Source organism: Pseudophryne corroboree, chromosome 11, assembly GCF_028390025.1.
Source record: "Pseudophryne corroboree isolate aPseCor3 chromosome 11, aPseCor3.hap2, whole genome shotgun sequence".
NCBI classification, from domain to species: domain Eukaryota; kingdom Metazoa; phylum Chordata; class Amphibia; order Anura; family Myobatrachidae; genus Pseudophryne; species Pseudophryne corroboree.
In genome coordinates, this window is record NC_086454.1 from 343,068,564 (window position 1) to 343,092,352 (window position 23,789).

The following is a 23,789-nucleotide window of genomic DNA, read 5'->3' on the forward strand; positions in this document are numbered from 1 at the left end:
TATCCATATGGAAAATCAGATAAGGGCTTTTACATGATAAAGCCGCCAATTCTGACACTCGCCTGGCTGAAGCCAAGGCCAATAACATGACCACTTTCCACGTGAGATATTTTAGATCCACGGTTTTTAGTGGCTCAAACCAATGTGATTTTAAGAAACTCAACACCACGTTGAGATCCCAAGGTGCCACAGGAGGCACAAACGGGGGCTGAATATGCAGCACTCCTTTCACAAATGTCTGAACTTCAGGTACTGAAGCTAGTTCTTTTTGAAAGAAAATCGACAGAGCCGAGATCTGTGCTTTAATGGAGCCTAGTTTTAGGCCCATGTTCACTCCTGCTTGCAGGAAATGCAGAAATCGACCCAGCTTAAATTCCTCTGTTGGGGCCTTTTTTGCCTCGCACCATGCAACATATTTCCGCCATATGCGGTGATAATGCTTTGCCGTAACATCTTTCCTGGCTTTAATAAGCGTAGGAATGACTTCTTCCGGAATACCCTTTTCCTTCAGGATCCGGCGTTCAACCGCCATGCCGTCAAACGCAGCCGCGGTAAGTCTTGGAACAGACAGGGCCCCTGCTGTAGCAGGTCCTGTCTGAGCGGTAGAGGCCACGGGTCCTCTGAGAGCATCTCTTGAAGTTCCGGGTACCACGCTCGTCTTGGCCAATCCGGAACCACGAGAATTGTGTTTACTCCTCGCTTTCTTATTATTCTCAATACCTTTGGTATGAGAGGCAGAGGAGGGAACACATAAACCGACTGGTACACCCACGGTGTCACTAGAGCGTCCACAGCTATCGCCTGAGGGTCCCTTGACCTGGCGCAATATCTTTTTAACTTTTTGTTGAGGCGGGACGCCATCATGTCCACCTGTGGTTTTTCCCAACGGTTTACCAGCATCTGGAAAACTTCTGGATGAAGTCCCCACTCTCCCGGGTGGAGGTCGTGCCTGCTGAGAAAGTCTGCTTCCCAGTTGTCCACTCCCGGAATGAACACTGCTGACAGTGCTAGTACGTGATTTTCCGCCCATCGGAGAATCCTTGTGGCTTCTGCCATTGCCATCCTGCTTCTTGTGCCGCCCTGTCGATTTACATGGGCGACTGCCGTGATGTTGTCTGACTGGATCAGTACCGGCTGGTGTAGAAGCAGGGATTTTGCCTGACTTAGGGCATTGTAAATGGCCCTTAGTTCCAGAATATTTATGTGTAGGAAAGTCTCCTGACTCGACCATAGTCCTTGGAAGTTTCTTCCCTGTGTGACTGCCCTCCAGCCTCGAAGGCTGGCATCCGTGGTCACCAGGACCCAGTCCTGTATGCCGAACCTGCGGCCCTCTAGAAGATGGGCACTCTGCAGCCACCACAGTAGAGACACCCTGGTTCTTGGAGACAGGGTTATTAAGCGATGCATCCGAAGATGCGATCCGGACCATTGGTCCAACAGGTCCCACTGAAAGATTCTGGCATGGAACCTGCCGAAGGGAATAGCTTCGTAAGAAGCTACCATCTTTCCCAGGACCCGCGTGCAGTGATGCACTGATACCTGTTTTGGTTTCAGGAGGTCTCTGACTAGAGATGACAACTCCCTGGCTTTCTCCTCCGGGAGAAACACTTTTTTCTGGACTGTATCCAGAATCATACCCAGGAACAGTAGCCGTGTCGTCGGAACCAGCTGTGACTTTGGGATATTCAGAATCCAGCCGTGCTGGTGCAGCACTTCCCGAGATAGTGCTACTCCCACCAACAACTGTTCCTTGGACCTCGCCTTTATTAGGAGATCGTCCAAGTACGGGATAATTAAAACTCCCTTTTTTCGAAGGAGTATCATCATTTCCGCCATAACCTTGGTAAATACCCTCGGTGCCGTGGACAGTCCAAACGGCAGCGTCTGGAATTGGTAATGGCAATCCTGTACCACAAATCTGAGGTACTCCTGGTGAGGATGGTAAATGGGGACATGCAAGTAAGCATCCTTGATGTCCAGGGATACCATGTAATCCCCCTCGTCCAGGCTTGCAATAACCGCCCTGAGCGATTCCATCTTGAACTTGAATTTTTTTATGTATGTGTTCAAGGATTTCAAATTTAAAATGGGTCTCACCGAACCGTCCGGTTTCGGCACCACAAATAGTGTGGAATAGTAACCCCGGCCTTGTTGAAGTAGGGGTACCTTGATTATCACCTGCTGGGAATACAGCTTGTGAATTGCCGCTAGCACCGCCTCCCTGTCTGAGGGAGCAATCGGCAAGGCAGATTTTAGGAACCGGTGGGGTGGAGACGCCTCGAATTCCAGTTTGTACCCCTGAGATACTATTTGAAGGATCCAGGGATCCACCTGTGAGCGAGCCCACTGATCGCTGAAATTCTTGAGGCGGCCCCCCACCGTACCTGGCTCCGCCTGTGGAGCCCCACCGTCATGCGGCGGACTTGGAAGAAGAAGCGGGGGAGGACTTTTGCTCCTGGGAACCTGCTGTTTGTTGCAGCCTTTTTCCCCTACCTCTGCCTCTGGACAGAAAAGACCCGCCTTTTCCACGCTTGTTTTTCTGGGTCCTAAAGGACTGAACCTGATAAAACGGCGCCTTCTTAGGCTGTGAGGGGACATGGGGTAAAAATGCTGACTTCCCAGACGTTGCTGTGGAAACTAGGTCCGAGAGACCATCCCCAAATAATTCCTCACCCTTATATGGCAAAACTTCCATGTGCCTTTTAGAATCTGCATCCCCTGTCCACTGGCGAGTCCATAAGCCTCTCCTAGCAGAAATGGACAATGCACTTACTTTAGATGCCAGCCGGCAGATTTCCCTCTGTGCATCTCTCATATATAAGACTGAGTCTTTGATATGGTCTATGGTTAGCAGGATCGTGTCTCTGTCTAATGTGTCAATATTTTCTGACAGTTTATCTGACCACGCAGCGGCAGCACTGCACATCCATGCTGACGCAATAGCTGGCCTAAGTATAATGCCTGAGTGTGTGTATACAGACTTCAGGATCGCCTCCTGCTTTCTATCAGCAGGTTCCTTGAGGGCGGCCGTATCCGGAGACGGTAGTGCCACCTTTTTAGACAAACGTGTGAGCGCTTTATCCACCTTAGGAGGTGTTTCCCAACGTGACCTATCCTCTGGCGGGAAAGGGAACGCCATTAGTACTTTCTTAGGAATTACCAATTTTTTATCAGGGAAAGCCCACGCTTCTTCACACACTTCATTTAATTCATCTGATGGGGAAAAAACTACGGGTAGTTTTTTCTCCCCAAACATAATACCCTTTTTTGTGGTACCTGTATTTATATCAGAAATGTGTAACACCTCTTTCATTGCCTCAATCATGCAGTGAATGGCCTTAGTGGGCATCAGGTTAGACTCATCGTCGTCGACACTGGTGTCAGTATCAGTGTCGACATCTGGGTCTGCGGTCTGAGGTAGCGGGCGTTTTAGAGCCCCTGATGACCTGTGAGACGCCTGGACAGGCACGAGCTGAGAAGTCGGCTGTCCCACATTTGGCATGTCGTCAAATTTCTTATGTAAGGAGTCTATACGTGCACTCATTTCTTTCCATAAGCTCAACCACTCAGGTGTCTGCCCCGCAGGGGGTGACATCCCTTCTAAAGGCATCTGCTCCGTCTCCACATCATTATCCTCATCAAACATGTCGACACAGCCGTACCGACACACCGCACACACACCGGGAATGCTCCAACAGAGGACAGGACCCACAAAAGCCCTTTGGGGGGACAGAGTGAGAGTATGCCAGCACACACCAGAGCGCTATATAATGCAGGGACTAACTGAGTTATGTCCCCTATAGCTGCTTTTTTTATATAAATGTATACTGCGCCTAAATTTAGTGCCCCCCCCCCCTCTCTTTTTTACCCTTTTCTGTAGTGTAGACTGCAGGGGAGAGCCAGGGAGCTTCCTTCCAGCGGAGCTGTGAGGGAAAATGGCGCCAGTGTGCTGAGGGAGATAGCTCCGGCCCTTTTCCGCGGACTATTCTCCCGCTTTTTCCTATATTCTGGCAGGGGTATTTTCCACATATATAGCCTCTGGGGCTATATATTGTGGTATTTTTGCCAGCCAAGGTGTTATTATTGCTTCTCAGGGCGCCCCCCCCAGCGCCCTGCACCCTCAGTGACCGGAGTGTGAAGTGTGTGTGAGGAGCAATGGCGCACAGCAGCAGTGCTGTGCGCTACCTTGGTGAAGACTGATGTCTTCTGCCGCCGATTTTCCGAACCTCTTCTTGCTTCTGGCTCTGTAAGGGGGACGGCGGCGCGGCTCCGGGACCGAACACCAAGGCTGGGCCTGCGGTCGATCCCTCTGGAGCTAATGGTGTCCAGTAGCCTAAGAAGCCCAAGCTGGCTGCAAGCAGGCAGGTTCGCTTCTTCTCCCCTTAGTCCCTCGCTGCAGTGAGCCTGTTGCTAGCAGGTCTCACTGAAAATAAAAAACCTAATTTCTATACTTTCTTTCTAAAGGCTCAGGAGAGCCCCTAGTGTGCATCCAACCTCGGCCGGGCACAAAATCTAACTGAGGCTTGGAGGAGGGTCATAGTGGGAGGAGCCAGTGCACACCAGGTAGTCATAAATCTTTCTAGAGTGCCCAGCCTCCTTCGGAGCCCGCTATTCCCCATGGTCCTTACGGAGTTCCCAGCATCCACTAGGACGTCAGAGAAATATGATTAAATACCATCTCTTTGTGATCATACTTGAAATTCCGCAGCGAAGCACGGGTATTCAGCTATATATTATACTGTGTTGTTACTATCCAATTATGGCATGGCGTGTGCTGTGTGCTTTTAACTCCTGGCTCTTATGAAAGGATTCATCTACTGAGTTACATAACGTAATGTATGTTATAAGCTGTAAAGTAATATTGTAGTATCTTTATACGGGATGGTATCGGGATGCTGACGGTCAGAATACCCGAAGCGCAGAATCCCGTGTGTTTGTAAGAGCTTCCTATCAGTGGTTCTATGGAATGAATAGGAGCCACTTCTGAGGGAACAGCCGTTTGCTGCCAGGCTGAGATACGTGTCAGACTGACCGCCATAACGGATTGCCGTTACATGATTAGGAACACGTTATACCAGGCCTGGCCAACCTGTGGCTCTCCAGCTGTTGTGAAACTACACGTCCCAGCATGCCTTGCCACAGTTTTGCTACTAGGGAGTGCTGAGACTGTGGCAGGGCATGCTGGGATGTGCAGTTACGCAACAGCTGGAGAGCCGCAGGTTGGCCAGGCCTGCTTTATACTAAGCGGCAGCTGTGAGAGACATTATACATATATCAGATCCACTACAAGAACTGCGTTTATCAGCACTGAGGGATACATTTACTAAGGTGTGAGTTTTTTTAGAAGCGGAGATGTTGCCCTTAGCAACTAATCACATTCTACTTAATATTTATCTATACGCTTCTAGAAAAGAATAGCTAGAATCCGATTGGTTGCTATGGGCAACATCTGCACTTGTAAAATACTCACACCTTAGTGAATTTACCCTTAATACTCAGATTCTAATAAAGCTTTGGCGCATGTGACGTTTATTTTGCTTTATGACTAAACACCGGCGCTGCTACTGATTTACATATGTAATTGTATCCAGGAAGATAATCCCCTACCCGTATGACTGACATATACTCAGCGCTGAGTGCTGGATAATCACCTTCCCGTATGACTGACATATACTCAGCGCTGAGTGCTGGATAATCACCCTTCCATCATGTACTCAGCGCTGAGTGCTGGATAATCACCTTCCCGTATGACTGACATATACTCAGCGCTGAGTGCTGGATAATTACCCTTCCGTCATGTACTCAGCGCTGAGTGCTGCATAATCACCTTCCTGTATGACTGACATATACTCAGCGCTGAATGCTGGATAATCACCTTCCCGTATGACTGACATATACTCAGTGCCGAGTGCTGGATAATCACCTTCCCGTATGACTGACATATACTCAGCGCTGAGTGCTGGATAATTACCCTTCCGTCATGTACTCAGCGCTGAGTGCTGGATAATCAACTTCCCGTATGACTGACATATACTCAGCGCTGAGTGCTGGATAATCACCCTTCCGTCATGTACTCAGCGCTGAGTGCTGGATAATCACCTTCCTGTATGACTGACATATACTCAGCGCTGAATGCTGGATAATCACCTTCCCGTATGACTGACATATACTCAGCGCTGAATGCTGGATAATCACCTTCCCGTATGACTGACATATACTCAGCGCTGAGTGCTGGATAATCACATTTCCGTATGACTGACATATACTCAGCGCTGAGTGCTGGATAAGCTGGACGCTCGTGGCTATTTATTGGAAAGAGATTATATATGTATCAGTATTTAATGTTCTATCTGTAGCAAGACGGCAAGTTACACAGAGAGTAATAATAATACTGTGTATTGTACAATACATAGGGGGCATTTTACTAATAATACGCACAGGAGGAACACACACACACACAATCAGTGTCTTCCTATTGTTGTCCAGGGCTTAGTACATAGACCCCACATCACAGGGGAAGGGTGACGGCTGGGATTAGGTCTGGCTACCCGCTACTGCTGCAGTATCAGCGTTTTTTTCTACACGACCCCAGCGACAGGTTCCCTCTGTAACCGCCATTATTCCATTCCATTTACTGGCTAGCTGTGTTGTAGGTGACTTAGCTTGGTGTCTGGGGAAGGGGGGAAATGTATCAAAGCTTGGAGAGCGAAAATGTAAAGTACCAACCAATCAGCACCTAACTGCCATGTTACAGTCTGCGTTTGCTAAATGACAAGTATGAGCTGATTGGTTGGTGCGTTATCTCCCTCTAAGCTTTGATACATCTCCCCCTGGTGCCAGCCTGTCCGTCCCCACCTTCCCAGTGAATAGGCGGTATCCAGGCTGGAGGGAACAATTCACAGCAAATTGTGCTGCCAAATATATGAGGGGTAAACTAAATTAAATATGCCTTTTTACTTTATATTATGTATGTATGTACAGTATGCGTGTAAGTATCAGATTTACTAACCCCACTTATAAACCCCATTCTAGTCAGGAAGGACCTGGCCAGGATATAGCAAGGCCGCTACAACCTACAGGATAACGAGTCCACACAAGATCTCACTAGATGGAATAGATGAAGAAACAGCTCATGGATGAGAGACAGTCATTCCTCCGTCACCAGGCGGGAAGTAGTTACAGGAACCTATTTCCCAATCCCTCTCCTGGAAGTATGTCCGGCCGTGTTATGCTGGGTACACACCTTCCGACGGTGCGCTCCTGCGACGTGATGTAACGATACAACGCACTGGCGTACACACTATACGCTCCACTGTACGACGGCGCGTTGTGTCCTTACACGCTATGTGTAACTACACCGCATCAGCCATGGGACCATCCCCTGGACGTGCAGTACACCTATTGGGGGTCTCAGATAGAATATGCACTTTCCTATACTAGGAATTGGCTAACCCAATGCTGAGTGGCGGAATCAGATGTACTGGTGGTGTTCGCCAGGGACCCCTGCAAGTAGGTATGGATTTCGCTGCGCCCAGCACGCAGATCACGGCCCTCTGACTGGGCTTCCTAGAACGGGAGCTGGTATACGCTGGAGACCGGACTAGTACACCGTACTAGAGTCAGGCTAGAGCTGACTACAATTGGACCGGACTGGAACGGGCTGAACAGGAACCAGGATGCAATGTACTCAGAGTGCCGACTGGATTGTACTATTAGCCAAGTGCAGGGTCAGGCTGGAACCAATCATGATGGGGAAATGTGAGCTGCAATCATCGATAAGATCCCGGCGAGTGTCCCTGATGAGGGCAATCATTTAAAAAGGCAAAACCAACCAAATGATTGCCCCTACAGAAAGGATCTTTATCATAGCACGTAGACCAGGCTCCGCTGTCACATGTACTTTCCTTTGCACAACACATGTAAGGAACAGTCTGAGTTCCTGTAACCGGGACGTGGGGCACACAGGATGCAACATGTTCTGCAGGCTTCCAAGTTATAGGCGAGGCAGAGATTAATATACATCGGGACTGCCGAGTCTTTGTACAGACACAGAACGTCTACAGTCACAGACATATAATGTCATCGCCCACAGCAGCGATTAGTCAGTGCTGCATGGCGATGAGTGCGGAACACAGAGCTGATCACACAGGATGAAATGAGCTGTGATTGTTCTAATACAGAGGTTCTCAAACTCGGTCCTCAGGACCCCACACGGTGCATGTTTTGCAGGTCTCCTCACAGAATCGCAAGTGAAATAATTAGCTCCACCTGTGGACCTTTTAAAATGTGTCAGTGAGTAATTAATACACCTGTGCACCTGCTGGGTTACCTGCAAAACATGCACTGTGTGGGGTCCTGAGGACCGAGTTTGAGAACCACTGTTCTAATACATACATCGCTCGTTCCCTTCTTATCTTTCTCATGCTACTTGCATTGTGTTTATCCCACATCTATATACAATGACTATAGCACACAGTATACACACACACACACACACAGCATACACACACACACAGCATACATACATACATACACACACACAGCACCAGACGTTAGTGAGTTATGTGAAACTTTGCTTTGTACCTTTTACAGCAAAATGAAAGAAGAGTATTCTCTGGCCAATGGGCGATGTCACCCACGTACCCCCCTGGTAAATGCACTCACCCAGTGTCCTGGTGCACCTCATCAACGCCTCCCCCACCTTCATCCTGGTCTCCGGCGTTTGGACCTTGGCATTGGATGGGGCGCCGCTTTCATACTGCGCCAGAAGGATCGGCAGGACGCGCTCAGGGATGTCCCCGGACAGTACGGCGATGCCTGTTTATCGAGACAAGATGGAATTGTAATTACGGTGCTGTCAGGATTTCTCGGCCATCGTGCTTTGTACTCTTATTATGGGTTTTTGGTTTTGAGGAAACTGCCGACATCTGAGGCAGTTGCGGCTCACGTTACAGATATACACCATGGGGGTCATTCCCAGTTGATCGCTCGCTGCCGATTTTTGCAGCGCAGCAATTAGGTGAAATCTTCTGCGCATGCTTATGGGCCGCAATGCGCACACGCGACGAACGGGTACAAAGCTCTTTGTGGTTGTGCTCTGGTTCTAGCGAAGATTCTAGCCCAGTGCGGTGGCCGCTAGAAGATTGACAGGAAGGGGGCGTTTCTGGGGGTCAACTGACCATTTTCAGGGAGTGTTTGTAAAATCGCAGGCGTGGCTGGGTGTTCGCTGGGTGGGTGTATGACGTCAAATCCGGACACGAATAGGCTGAAGTGATCGCAAACGCTGAGGTTCAGAGCTACTAAGAAACTGCACAAACTGTTTTTGCTGAGCTCGGCTGCACATGCGTTTACACTTCTGCTAAGCTAAAATACACTCCCCCGTGGGCGGCGGCATAGCGTTTGCACGGCTGCTAAAAACTGCTAGCGAGCGATCAACTCGGAATGACCCCCCATGTCACAAAGCCGGAACACAGAGAGCCATCCCAGGAGCTTACAATCTAAAACGGACACCCCGTCACTGTGGAGTGCTGGGTAGCTGCGTGAGAAGGGGTACTGCAAGGCAGGGCCGCCAACAGGGGGGTGCTGGGGGCACAACTGTCTCGGGCCTAGCCTCTCTGACAGAGACAGTAGGGCCCGGGATGCTCATGCAGCCACCTGCCCGCCCGCTGCCGTCCGCGCCGTTCCGCGGTCGTCCCCGCTGTTCTGCCGCTGTTCTCCGACCCTCCAGCAGCTCTTTATTGAAAACTGCTCTCCCAAAATGGCCGCCACCACAGAGGAGACAGTTATTTAAGATGCTAGAGGAGCCCTCTAGCATCTTAAATAAATGTCTCCTCTGAGGCGACGGCCATTTTGGGAGGGACGTTTTCAATACAGCTGCAGGAGGACGGAGGAGAGCAGCAAAACAGCAGGGAAGGAGGCGGGCAGGCGGCGGCATCAGCATCCCGGGCCCTCCCGACAGCGCACATGTATGTATGTATGTATGTATGTATGTATGTATGCATGTATGCATGTGTGTGGGGGGGCCTGGGGCCTGCCTATTTTGCCAGTCCCGGGCCCCGCAATTTCTGATGGCAGCCCTGCTGCCAGGGACAGTGGCAAGGAGACCGAGGGTTATTATTACATTTTGTATATTTTAGGTGAGGTGTTCCAAATTATGGAGGGAAGAACCCGTAATGAAAACCCATGAAGTTACGAGAGTACCAGATAACAGAACCCGGATCTATTATCCGACCCAGTGCAGCCCCGCAGTGAGTCAGGTTGTCCATTGCTGGTCTGTAGACTGAAGTGGCCATAACAGCGAATCAGCTGCTACTACTCACTTTATAACATGTCCTTGATAAATGCTAACTAGCAGCTGATTAGTTGCTATGGGCAACTTCTCCACACTTTAGAAGGTTTGATACCCCTCCCCCATAATACTGTATAGAAGTAAAATAGAAGGGTGGGCTTGGGAAGCTGTAGTATGTCCAGTAAGGGAGCTTTCCCTGCCACCGTCACACAGCCATCGCCCGGTGGTATGCCTTTTATCACGCCGGCAGTGTACTCAGTTTCCAGATAACGCATGACAACGATTTGCTAAGCCGGCTGTACAGGTACCTGGCGCATACGCATATCATGCTGTGCGCAGTGGACTTGTATCAGGGTCTGAGGCTATCGGTACAATGAATGTGTCCTTATCATTTTCCCCGTCAAAGTGCAGCCCTTCCAGCCCCAAACCGCACTCTACACCAAAGTCAAGAAAATGTGCAAAAAAGAAAAAGAAAAAAAAGAAAAGAAAGGAAGAACGAAAGTGATGGCATGTATTTGAAAGAATCAATAAATAAAGTATCACACGAGACAGACTGTAGCGGGAACAAGAAAATACTACAAAAATGACGGAAATATCATCCTGCAGTATAGCGTACCTGTGTATACAGAGCAATAACTATCAGGCATGACACACACACACATATATATATATATATATATATCCTACTGGCATGCCCTTATTTACACAACTGCTCTCTGGCACTACGGGTATGATCCGAGAACTAGGGACCGTGTAAGCACAGCACCCAGTACCTGTACAGCCAGACGCAGGGTGACCTGCCCCCCCCCCCCCCCCCCCCATGTGCATCTGCGGGTTACTTTGATGCTGGTCCCCACCCTACCAGTAGTTTATTCATGATTAGTGAGAGGCCTCTCAGGAGCCAGATGAAAGGCTGCCCCCCGCCCGGCTTCTGCTCTCAGACCTGGAAAGGACGTGTAACACAGGTGGTATTGTCCCACAGCCACAATGGGGGCTCTCACCCCCACCCCCAGCCTCGTTACCACCATCGGTGGAGCGAAACGAAGTGTGAAGGGGGCGCACACAACGAAGCCGTCTCTGAGAAGTGAAATGAGCGTTTGTTACAAGTGCGTAATGTGCGGTGATTAGTGCTCCCATTTATACCCAGAGGATTCATACTGGGATCAGATACATAAGAGATGCTGCCTTGTCTTCCCCTGTAAGAAGGCCCAGCGTGTGTCAGCTTCTACATGTATGTGATCACCTGTACCGTATACTGCGTAAGTAGGACTCGCGCTGGCCACAGCAGACCAATCAGCAGGCGGCTTTCATTAGTCTAGCATGTTATACAATGAAAGCGTCTGATAGGGCGACACAGTCCAGAGAAAGTCAGTGTGAGGTAGTAACGGGGCAGTTATAGAATCGCCCCGTGTAACAGCGTAGGTCAGCCAATCACAGATGTGCTTTCATCTTCTGACCTAAGCGAGAAATACTACAGATGAAATGGAGAAAAATAAGAATTTACTTACCGATAATTCTATTTCTCATAGTCCGTAGTGGATGCTGGGGACTCCGTAAGGACCATGGGGATAGCGGCTCCGCAGGAGACTGGGCACATCTAAAGAAAGCTTTAGGACTATCTGGTGTGCACTGGCTCCTCCCCCTATGACCCTCCTCCAAGCCTCAGTTAGGATACTGTGCCCGGACGAGCGTACACAATAAGGAAGGATTTTGAATCCCGGGTAAGACTCAAACCAGCCACACCGATCACACCGTACAACCTGTGATCTGAACCCAGTTAACAGCATGATAACAGAGGAGCCTCTGAAAGATGGCTCACAACAATAATAACCCGATTTTTGTAACAATAACTATGTACAAGTATTGCAGACAATCCGCACTTGGGATGGGCGCCCAGCATCCACTACGGACTATGAGAAATAGAATTATCGGTAAGTAAATTCTTATTTTCCCTAACGTCCTAAGTGGATGCTGGGGACTCCGTAAGGACCATGGGGATTATACCAAAGCTCCCAAACGGGCGGGAGAGTGCGGATGACTCTGCAGCACCAAATGAGAGAACTCCAGGTCCTCCTCAGCCAGGATATCAATTTTGTAGAATTTTACAAACGTATTTGCTCCTGACCAAGTAGCTGCTCGGCAAAGTTGTAAAGCCGAGACCCCTCGGGCAGCCGCCCAAGATGAGCCCACCTTCCTTGTGGAGTGGGCATTTACAGATTTTTGGCTGTGGCAGGCCTGCCACAGAATGTGCAAGCTGAATTGTACTACAAATCCAACGAGCAATAGTCTGCTTAGAAGCAGGAGCACCCAGCTTGTTGGGTGCATACAGGATAAACAGCGAGTCAGATTTCCTGACTCCAGCCGTCCTGGAAACATATATTTTCAGGGCACTGACAACGTCTAGCAACTTGGAGGCCTCCAAGTCCCTAGTAGCCGCAGGCACCACCAATAGGTTGGTTCAGGTGAAACGCTGAAACCACCTTGGGGAGAAACTGAGGACGAGTCCTCAATTCCGCCCTGTCCGAATGGAAAATCAGATAAGGGCTTTTTCAGGATAAAGCCGCCAATTCTGACACGCGCCTGGCCCAGGCCAGGGCCAACAGCATGACCACTTTTCATGTGAGATATTTTAACTCCACAGATTTAAGTGGTTCAAACCAATGTGACTTTTGGAACCCAAAACTACATTGAGATCCCAAAGTGCCACTGGAGGCACAAAAGGAGGCTGTATATGCAGTACCCCTTTTACAAACGTCTGAACTTCAGGGACTGAAGCTAGTTCTTTTTGGAAGAAAATTGACAGGGCCGAAATTTGAACCTTAATGGACCCCAATTTCAGGCCCATAGACACTCCTGTTTGCAGGAAATGTAGGAATCGACCCAGTTGAATTTCCTCCGTCGGGCCTTACTGGCCTCGCAACACGCAACATATTTTCGCCAATTGCGGTGATAATGTTTTTGCGGTTACATCCTTCCTGGCTTTGATCAGGATAGGGATGACTTCATCCGGAATGCCTTTTTTCCTTCAGGATCCGGCGTTCAACCGCCATGCCGTCAAACGCAGCCGCGGTAAGTCTTGGAACAGACAGGGTCCTTGCTGGAGCAGGTCCCTTCTTAGAGGTAGAGGCCACGGATCCTCCGTGAGCATCTCTTGAAGTTCCGGTTACCAAGTCCTTCTTGGCCAATCCGGAACCACGAATATAGAGCTTACTCCTCTCCATCTTATCAATCTCAGTACCTTGGGTATGAGAGGCAGAGGAGGGAACACATACCCTGACTGGTACACCCACGGTGTTACCAGAGCGTCTACAGCTTATTGCCTGAGGGTCCCTGGACCTGGCGCAATACCTGTCGAGTTTTTAATCATGTGGAAGACTTCTGGGTGAAGTCCCCACTCTCCCGGGTGGAGGTCGTGCTGAGGAAGTCTGCTTCCCAGTTGTCCACTCCCGGAATGAATACTGCTGACAGTGCTATCACATGATTTTCCGCCCAGCGAAGAATCCTTGCAGCTTCTGCCATTGCCCTCCTGCATCTTGTGCCACCCTGTCTGTTTACGTGGGTGACTGCCGTGATGTTGTCCGACTGGATCAACACCGGCTGACCTTGAAGCAGAAGTCTTGCTAAGCTTAGAGCATTGTAAATGTCCCTTAGCTTCAGGATATTTATGTGAAGTGATGTCTCCAGGCTTGACCATAAGCCCTGGATATTCCTTCCCTGTGTGACTGCTCCCCAGCCTCGCAGGCTGGCATCCGTGGTCACCAGGACCCAGTCCTGAATGCCTAATCTGCGGCCCTCTAGAAGATGAGCACTCTGCAACCACCACAGGAGGGACACCCTTGTCCTTGGTGACAGGGTTATCCGCTGATGCATCTGAAGATGCGACCCGGACCATTTGTCCAGCAGGTCCCACTGGAAAGTTCTTGCGTGGAATCTGTCGAATGGGATTGCTTCGTAGGAAGCCACCATTTTACCCAGAACCCTTGTGCATTGATGCACTGAGACTTGGCTCGGTTTTAGGAGGTTCCTGACTAGCTCGGATAACTCCCTGGCTTTCTCCTCCGGGAGAAACACCTTTTTCTGGACTGTGTCCAGGATCATCCCTAGGAACAGAAGACACGTCGTCGGAACCAGGTGCGATTTTGGAATATTGAGAATCCAATCGTGCTGCCGCAACACTACCTGAGATAGTGCTACACCGACCTCCAACTGTTCCCTGGATCTTACCCTTATCAGGGAATTGTCCAAGTAAGGGATAACTAAAATTCACTTCCTTCGAAGGAATATCATCATTTCGGCCATTACCTTGGTAAAGACCCGGGGTGCCGTGGACCATCCATACGGCAGCGTCTGAACTGATAGTGACAGTTCTGTACCATAAACCTGAGGTACCCTTGGTGAGAAGGGTAAATTTTGACATGAAGGTAAGCATCCTTGATGTCCCGAGACATCATGTAGTCCCCTTCTTCCAGGTTCGCAATCACTGCTCTGAGTGACTCAATCTTGAATTTGAACCTCTGTATGTAAGTGTTCAAAGATTTTAGATTTAGAATCGGTCTCACCGAGCCGTCCGGCTTCGGTACCACAACAGTGTGGAATAATACCCCGTTCCCTGTTGCAGGAGGGGTATCTTGATTATCACCTGCTGGGAATACAGCTTGTGAATGGCTTCCAAAACTGTCTCCCTGTCAGAAGGAGACATCGGTAAAGCCGACTTTAGGAAACGGCGAGGGGGAGACGTCTCGAATTCTAATTTGTACCCCTGAGATATCACCTGAAGGATCCAGGGGTCTACTTGCGAGTGAGCCCACTGCGCGCTGAAATTCATTGAGACGGGCCCCCCACCGTGCCTGATTCTGCTTGTAAAGCCCCAGCGTATACTGAGGGCTTGGCAGAGGCGGGAGAGGGTTTCTGTTCCTGGGAACTGGCTGATTTCTGCAGCCTTTTTCCTCTCCCTCTGTCACGGGGCAGAAATGAGGAACCTTTTGCCCGCTTGTCCACGAAAAGACTGCGCCTGATAATACGGCGTCTTCTCATGTTGAGAGGCGACCTGGGGTACAAACGTGGAATTCCCAGCTGTTGCCGTGGCCACCAGGTCTGAAAGACCGACCCCAAATAACTCCTCCCCTTAATAAAGCAATACTTCCAAATGCCGTTTGGAATACGCATCACCTGACCACCGACGTGTCCATAACCCTCTACTGGTAGAAATGGACAACGCGCTTAGACTTGATGCCAGTCGGCAAATATTCCGCTGTGCATCACGCATATATAGAAATGCATCTTTTAAATGCTCTATAGGCAAAAAATATACTGTCCCTATCTAGGGTATCAATATTTTCAGTCAGGGAATCCGACCACGCCAACCCAGCACTGCACATCCAGGCTGAGGCGATTGCTGGTCGCAGTATAACACCAGTATGTGTGTAAATACCTTTTAGGATACCCTCCTGCTTTCTATCAGCAGGATCCTTAAGGGCGGCCATCTCAGGCGAAGGTAGAGCCCTTACAAGCGTGTGAGCGCTTTATCCACCCTAGGGGGTGTTTCCCAACGCACCCTAACCTCTGGCGGGAAAGGATATAATGCCAATAACATTTTAGAAATTATCCGTTGTTATCGGGGGAAACCCACGCATCATCACACACCTCATTTAATTTCTCAGATTCAGGAAAACTACAGGTAGTTTTTCCTCACCGAACATAATACCCCTTTTTTGGTGGTACTCGTATTATCAGAAATGTGTAAAACATTTTTCATTGCCTCAATCATGTAACGTGTGGCCCTACTGGAAGTCACATTCGTCTCTTCACCGTCGACACTGGAGTCAGTATCCGTGTCGGCGTCTATATCTGCCATCTGAGGTAACGGGCGCTTTAGAGCCCCTGACGGCCTATGAGACGTCTGGACAGGCACAAGCTGAGTAGCCGGCTGTCTCATGTCAACCACTGTCTTTTATACAGAGCTGACACTGTCACGTAATTCCTTCCAACAGTTCATCCACTCAGGTGTCGACCCCCTAGGGGGTGACATCACTATTACAGGCAATCTGCTCCGTCTCCACATAATTTTTCTCCTCATACATGTCGACACAAAAGTACCGACATACAGCACACACACAGGGAAAGCTCTGATAGAGGACAGGACCCCACTAGCCCTTTGGGGAGACAGAGGGAGAGTTTGCCAGCACACACCAGAGCGCTATAAATATACAGGGATAACCTTATATAAGTGTTTTTCCCCTTATAGCTGCTGTATAGTTAATACTGCGCCTAATTAGTGCCCCCCTCTCTTTTTTAACCCTTTCTGTAGTGTAGTGACTGCAGGGGAGAGCCAGGGAGCTTCCCTCCAACGGAGCTGTGAGGGAAAATGGCGCCAGTGTGCTGAGGAGATAGGCTCCGCCCCCTTATCGGCGGCCTTATCACCCATTTTTCTATGTATTCTGGCAGGGGTTAAATGCATCCATATAGCCCAGGAGCTATATGTGATGCATTTTTTGCCATCCAAGGTGTTTTTATTGCGTCTCAGGGCGCCCCCCCCCAGCGCCCTGCACCCTCAGTGACCGAAGTGTGAAGTGTGCTGAGAGCAATGGCGCACAGCTGCAGTGCTGTGCGCTACCTTGTTGAAGACAGGACGTCTTCTGCCGCCGATTTTCCGGACCTCTTCTGCCTTCTGGCTCTGTAAGGGGGCCGGCGGCGCGGCTCTGGGACCCATCCAAGCTGGGCCTGTGATCGTCCCTCTGGAGCTAATGTCCAGTAGCCTAAGAAGCCCAATCCACTCTGCACGCAGGTGAGTTCGCTTCTTCTCCCCTTAGTCCCTCGATGCAGTGAGCCTGTTGCCAGCAGGTCTCACTGAAAATAAAAAACCTAAAACTAAAACTTTCACTAAGAAGCTCAGGAGAGCCCCTAGTGTGCACCCTTCTCGTTCGGGCACAGAAATCTAACTGAGGCTTGGAGGAGGGTCATAGGGGGAGGAGCCAGTGCACACCAGATAGTCCTAAAGCTTTCTTTAGATGTGCCCAGTCTCCTGCGGAGCCGCTATCCCCATGGTCCTTACGGAGTCCCCAGCATCCACTTAGGACGTTAGAGAAATCACAGCTTAATAAAATACATATCATATACAGATTGCAGAGGCCGTACCGCCCAATCAGCAATGTTACTCTAATCCTAGGGACAACTTACATAATAATTAAGGACGTCATATCTCCAATGTATATAACCCCCCCCCCCTTCCCCTTCTCCACCTCCTCCCCGACATGATAGTTAGGGGGAGAACCACCTGCAAGGTAAGTATAACGGGAATGGAGGACGGGGACGGTGGACAGAGTCATTGGGGGTCATTCCGAGTTGATTGTAGCTGTGCTAAATTTAGCACAGCTACGATCATTCACTCTGACATGCGGGGGGACGCCCAACACAGGGCTAGTCCGCCCCGCATGTCAGTGCCCCCCCCCCCCCCCCCCCCGCAGAACTGCAAAGGCATCGCACAGCGGCGATGCCTTTGCTCTTCAAGAATGGCTCCCGACCAGCGCAGCTTTAGCGTGCTGGCCGGGAGCTACTCGTCGCTCCCTGGCCCGCAGCGGCTGCGTGTGACATCACGCAGCCGCCGTGACCCGCCCCCCACAACGACGGATGGCATGTACCGGCACACTGCGGCGCCGGCGCATGCGCAGTTCCGACCCGATCGCTGCGCTGCAAGAAACTGCAGCGAGCGATCGGGTCGGAATGGCCCCCATTATACCCTCTGACACACACATCTCTGAGATGATCCATTTTCCTGACTATAACAGCAGAAACAGGCCAGGGAGAGGTTACCTTGGATTGCCGACAGGTACACAAAGGGGTCCTCCTGCTCCAGGTTGTCTAAGAAGAGCTACAAGAAAGTGGGGGCGTTACTGGGACATTCTGCAAACAGCGCCACCTACTGGCCAACAAGTCATTGGCTCACCTGCATCACCTGCTCCCTGCGCTCCGTCACCTCCGGGTGCCTCTGCTCCAGCAGCCGCGTGAGAGTGCGCAGAGCCGCAGCCCGCGTGGGGACATCAGAGTCTGCTGCAGAGCTGAGCACCTCCTGGATGTCACGCAGGGCTGAGGTCACATGCTCCTTGCTTGGCCTATGCGGTTTCTCCTCTTTATTCTCTGTGACCTGGTCGGTAAGTGGCCTGTGTGGAAGAGGCACAGCACAATGTGTGGCGATGGTAATGCGCAGGTCACTCGCCAGCTCCTGAATAACCGGCTCCGGGTGGCAGCGAGCGACTTTCTCCAACACCGGGATCAGCCTCTTCAGGTGCCTGAAATCGGACGACGTCAACTGTGTGGGAAACAAAGGGGCCGGGTCATGCAAAAAATAAGGATTTACTCACCGGTAATTCTATTTCTCGTAGTCCGTAGTGGATGCTGGGTACTCCGTAAGGACCATGGGGTATAGACGGGCTCCGCAGGAGACTGGGCACTCTTAAAAGAAAGATTAGGTACTATATCTGGTGTGCACTGGCTCCTCCCTCTATGCCCATCCTCCAGACCTCAGTTAGGGAAACTGTGCCCGGAAGAGCTGACATTACTAGGAAAGGATTTGGAATCCAGGGTAAGACTCATACCAGCCACACCAATCACACCGTACAACTCGTGATAACTATACCCAGTTAACAGTATGAACAATAACTGAGCCTCTCTCAACAGATGGCTCATACAATAACCCTTTAGTTAAGCAATAACTATATACATGTATTGCAGAGAGTCCGCACTTGGGACGGGCTCCCAGCATCCACTACGGACTACGAGAAATAGAATTACCGGTGAGTAAATTCTTATTTTCTCTGACGTCCTAGTGGATGCTGGGTACTCCGTAAGGACCATGGGGATTATACCAAAGCTCCCAAATGGGCGGGAGAGTGCGGATGACTCTGCAGCACCGAATGAGCAAACTCAAGGTCCTCCTCAGCCAGGGTATCAAACTTGTAGAATTTTGCAAAAGTGTTTGAACCCGACCAAGTAGCAGCTCGGCAAAGTTGTAAAGCCGAGACCCCTCGGGCGGCCCCCCAAGAAGAGCCCACCTTCCTCGTGGAATGGGCTTTTACTAATTTAGGATGCGGCAGTCCAGCCGCAGAATGTGCAAGCTGAATGGTGCTACAGATCCAGCGAGCAATAGTCTGCTTTGAAGCAGGAGCACCCAGCTTGTTGGGTGCATGCAGGATAAATAGCGAGTCAGTTTTTCTGACTCTAGCCGTCCTGGAAACAAAGTTTCAGGGCCCGGACTACGTCCAGCAACTTGGAATCCTCCAAGTACCTAGTAGCCGCAGGCACCACAATAGGTTGGTTCAAATGAAACGATGATACCACCTTAGGGAGAAATTGGGGACGAGTCCTCCATTCTGCCCTGTCCATATGGAAGATCAGATATGGGCTTTTACATGACAAAGCCGCCAATTCTGACACACGCCTAGTCCAAGCTAAGGCCAAAAGCATGACCACTTTCCACGTGAGATATTTTAGCTCCACGGTCTTAAGTGGCTCAAACCAGTGGGATTTTAGGAATCCAACACACGTTAAGATCCCAAGGTGCCACTGGAGGCACAAAAGGGACTGAATATGCAGCACCCCTGTAACAACGTCCGAACTTCAGGCAGTGAAGCCAGTTCTTTTTGAGAGAAAAAGGGATAGGGCCGAAATCTTGGCCTTTATGGATCCTAATTTTAGGCCCATAGTCACTCCTGACTGTAGGAAGTGCAGGAATCGACCCCCCTGGAATTTCTCTGTAGGGCCTTCCCGGCCACACACCAAGCAACCTATTTTCGCCATATACAGTGAAAAACTCTTGCTGTCACGTCTTTCCTAGCCTTTATCAGCGTAGGAATAACTGCATCCGGAATGCCCTTTTCCGCTAGGATCCGGCGTTCAACCGCCATGCCGTCCAACGCAGCCGCGGTAAGTCTTGGATCAGACAGGGTCCCTGTTGCAACATGTCCTGACTGAGAGGCAGAGGCCATGGGTCCTCTGAGAGCATTTCTTGCAGTTCCGGGTACAGAGTCCTTCTTGGCCAATCCGGAGCAAAGAATATTGTTCACACTCCTCCGTTTATTACAATTCTCAGCCCTTGGGTCTGAGAGGAAGAGGAGGGAATATATAGACCGACTGGAACACCCACTGTGTTACTAGTGCGACCACAGCTATCGCCTGAGAGTCCCTTGACCCAGCGTAAAACCTTTTTTATCTTTTTTATTGAGGTGGGACGCCATGTAGTCCACCTGAGGCAGTTTCCATCAATTTGCAAAACTGCGTGAAGACTTCCTGATGAAGTCACCACTTTCCCGGGTAGAGGTCGTGTCCACTCCCGGAATGAACACTGCCGACAGTGCGCTTACTTGATTCTCCGCCCAGCGAAGAATTCTGGTGGCTTCTACCCTCGCCACCCTGCTCCTTGTGCCGCCCTGGCGGTTTACATGAGCCCCTGCGGTCTGACTGGATCAAAACCGGTTGGTCGCGAAGCAGGAACTCCGCTTGACTTAGGGCGTTGTATATGGCCCTTAGTTCCAGGATATTGATGTGAAGGCAAGTCTGTTGGCTTGACCACAAACCTTGGAATTTTCTTCCCTGTGTAACTGCCCCCCACCTTCGGAGGCTTGCATCCGTGGTCACCAGGACCCAGTCCTGAATGCCGAATCTGCGGCCCTCGAGAAGGTGAGCACTCCGCAGCCACCACAGGAGAGACACCCTGGCCCTGGGGGATAGGGTGATTAACCGATGCACCTGAAGATGTGATCCGGACCACTTGTCCAGTAAGTTCCATTGTCCTTGCATGGAACCAGCCGAAGGGGTTGGCCTCGTATGATGCCATCATCCTTCCCAGGACTCGAGTGCAGTGATGCACTGACACCTGTTTTGGTTTTCAATGGATTCCTGACCAGTGTCATGAGCTCCTGAGCTCTCTCTATCGGGAGATAAACCCTCTTCTGGTCTGTGTCTAGGATCATGCCTAGGCGAGGCAGATGAGCTGTAGGAACCAACTGCGACTTCGGAATATATAGAATCCAGTTGTGTTGCCGTTTCACTGCCAGAGAAGGTGATACGCTGTCCAGCAACTGCTCTCTTGATCTCGCTTTTATGAGGAGATCATCCAAGTATGTGATAATAGTGACACCTTGCTTCCGCAGGAGCACCATCATATCCGCCATTACCTTGGTGAAATTGGTAATGACAATCCCGTACCGCAATTCTGAGGTACGCCTGATGAGGTGGATAAATGGAGACATGAAGGTATGCATCCCTTATGTCCCGATTCATTTCAGGCTTGCAATGCCCGCTCTTAGCGATTCCATCTTGAACCTGAACCTTTTCAGGTATATGCTCAGGGATTTTAATACAATATGGGTCTAACCGAACCGTCTGGTTTTGGGATTATAACATGGTCGAATAATAACACCCTCTTGTTGAAGGAGGGGACCCTTGACCACCACCTGTTGAAGATACAATTTACGAATTGCAGTTAACACTGGCTCCCTCTCTTGGGGGGAAGCCCGCCGGGTCCTCGGTGAGGGGGCATCTTCTCACAGTCCAGCCTGTATCCCTGCGATACAATTTCTATTGCCCAAGGATCTAACAGGGAGTGAAACCACTTGTGGCTGAACTTACGAAGGCGTGTCCCCACCGGGCCTAGCTCCGCCTGTGGAGCCCCAGCAACATTGGTGGATTTTTGTAGGGGCCGGGGAGGACTTCTGTTCCTGGGAACTAGCTGCCCGGCTCTGACAAGAAAGGACGCACCTCAGACTTTCTTTTTTCTTTATTCGAAAAGCTGCATTTAATAATGTCGTGCTTTCCTAGGCTGTGCAGGAATATAAGGCAAAATATCAGAATTACCAGCTATAGCTGTGGAGACCAGGCCCGAGAACCTTTCTCCACACAATCCTCAGCCTTCCATATGCCTCTTAAGTCGGCATCATCTGTCCAATGTACCGTATATACTCGAGTATAAGCCGAGTTTTTCAGCACATTTTTTGTGCTGAAAAAGCACCCCTCGGCTTATACTCGAGTGATGCGCCCGGAGCCCTGTGCAGGAGCAGAGCACAGGAAGCAGCCGTGAGAGAAGGAGGAGGAGGAGAGAGGGCGACTCGGGAGCCGCAGCAGCGCACTGTAATTGGTGCATTGACCAGTGACGCTGCTGCAGCCATCCCTCTCCCTCTCCATGCTCACCGAAGTACTGCCGCGCCGCCCGCCTCCTCAGCCGCTGCGCTCTGTCCCAAGGCCGGCCACCGCTGCCCGCACCGCCTGCTGCTGCCTGCACTCGTGCCCCGTCATTGAAGGTTAGTAGAGACAGGCTGCGGGGTGGGGAGCGCGGGTGTGTCGGGGGGAGCGCGGGTGTGTCGTGGGGGGGGGGTAGTTGGGGGCTGGGCATATCTGGCACTGTGAGGGCATATGGTATCTGGCACTGTGGGGGCATATGATGCACTGTGGAGGCATATCTGGCACTATGAGGGCAAATATCTGGCACCATGGGGGCATATCTAGCACTGTGGGGGCATATCTGGCACTATGAGGGCATATCTGGCACTGGGGGCATATGTAGCACTGTGGGGGCATATCTGGCACTATGAGGGCAAATATCTGGCACCATGGGGGCATATCTAGCACTGTGGGGGCATATCTGGCACTATGAGGGCATATCTGGCACTGGGGGCATATGTAGCACTGTGGGGGCATATCTGGCACTATGAGGGCATATCTGGCACTGTGGGAGCATATCTGGCACTATGAGGGCAAATATCTGGCACCATGGGGGCATATCTCTAGCACTGTGGGGGTATATCTGGCACTGGGGGGCATATCTGGCAGTATGAGGGCCGTGTCCAGCTATAGCTGCATTTACCACCCTAGGCTTATACTCGAGTCAATAAGTTTTCCCAGTTTTTTGGGGGAAAATTAGGTGCCTCGGCTTATATTCGGGTCGACTTATACTCGAGTATATACGGTATATTCTACAGGACACGTCAAGCAGAAATCGACATAGCTTTTGTCTCTAGGACCCAGTATACTCATGTCCCTTTGGGCATGCTTTATAATTATATATCTATCACTTAAGACAGCATCTTAAAATATTTATATGCATACTAGGGTCTCAATCTCTGCTGATAAGGTACCTGTCCACGCTGCCACAGCGCTATAAACACCCATGCCGACACAATCGCCGGTCTGGGTAGTATACTAGAATGTGCACGCTATCTGCAGGATCCCTGAGAATAGCTAGTGCAAACAGGACACCCAAGGGGAAGATTCTCAACACATCCTGGCCCTAGTGGGGAAAGGATACAGCCTGAGAATTCTCTTGTGGGAAGCTGCCGTCTCTTGTCTGGAGATTCCCGCTCTTTTTCCTCATGAGAGGAGGGAAATTTACCTCAGCATTCTTCCCCTTAACATGTGTACTCTCGTGTCAGGGACAGATGAGTCATCAGTGATATGCAAATCATCTTTTATTCCAATAATCATATATTGAATATCTTTTAGCCCTCTTGGCTGT

At 50.4% G+C, this 23,789-nt stretch overlaps 1 protein-coding gene across 1 annotated transcript in view; it reads right to left on the reverse strand.

Annotated features, from left to right (window-relative positions):
- TANGO6 (transport and golgi organization 6 homolog) overlaps positions 1 to 23,789 on the reverse strand; it is a 164,895-nt gene that overhangs the window by 79,827 nt on the left and 61,279 nt on the right. The window contains exons 13-15 of the mRNA XM_063945922.1: positions 18,231 to 18,593; positions 18,098 to 18,155; positions 8,665 to 8,817 (exon numbers count right to left, since the gene is read on the reverse strand). Coding sequence (XP_063801992.1) covers positions 8,665 to 8,817; positions 18,098 to 18,155; positions 18,231 to 18,593 — 574 coding nt within the window. The remainder of the gene's footprint in view (positions 1 to 8,664; positions 8,818 to 18,097; positions 18,156 to 18,230; positions 18,594 to 23,789) is intronic.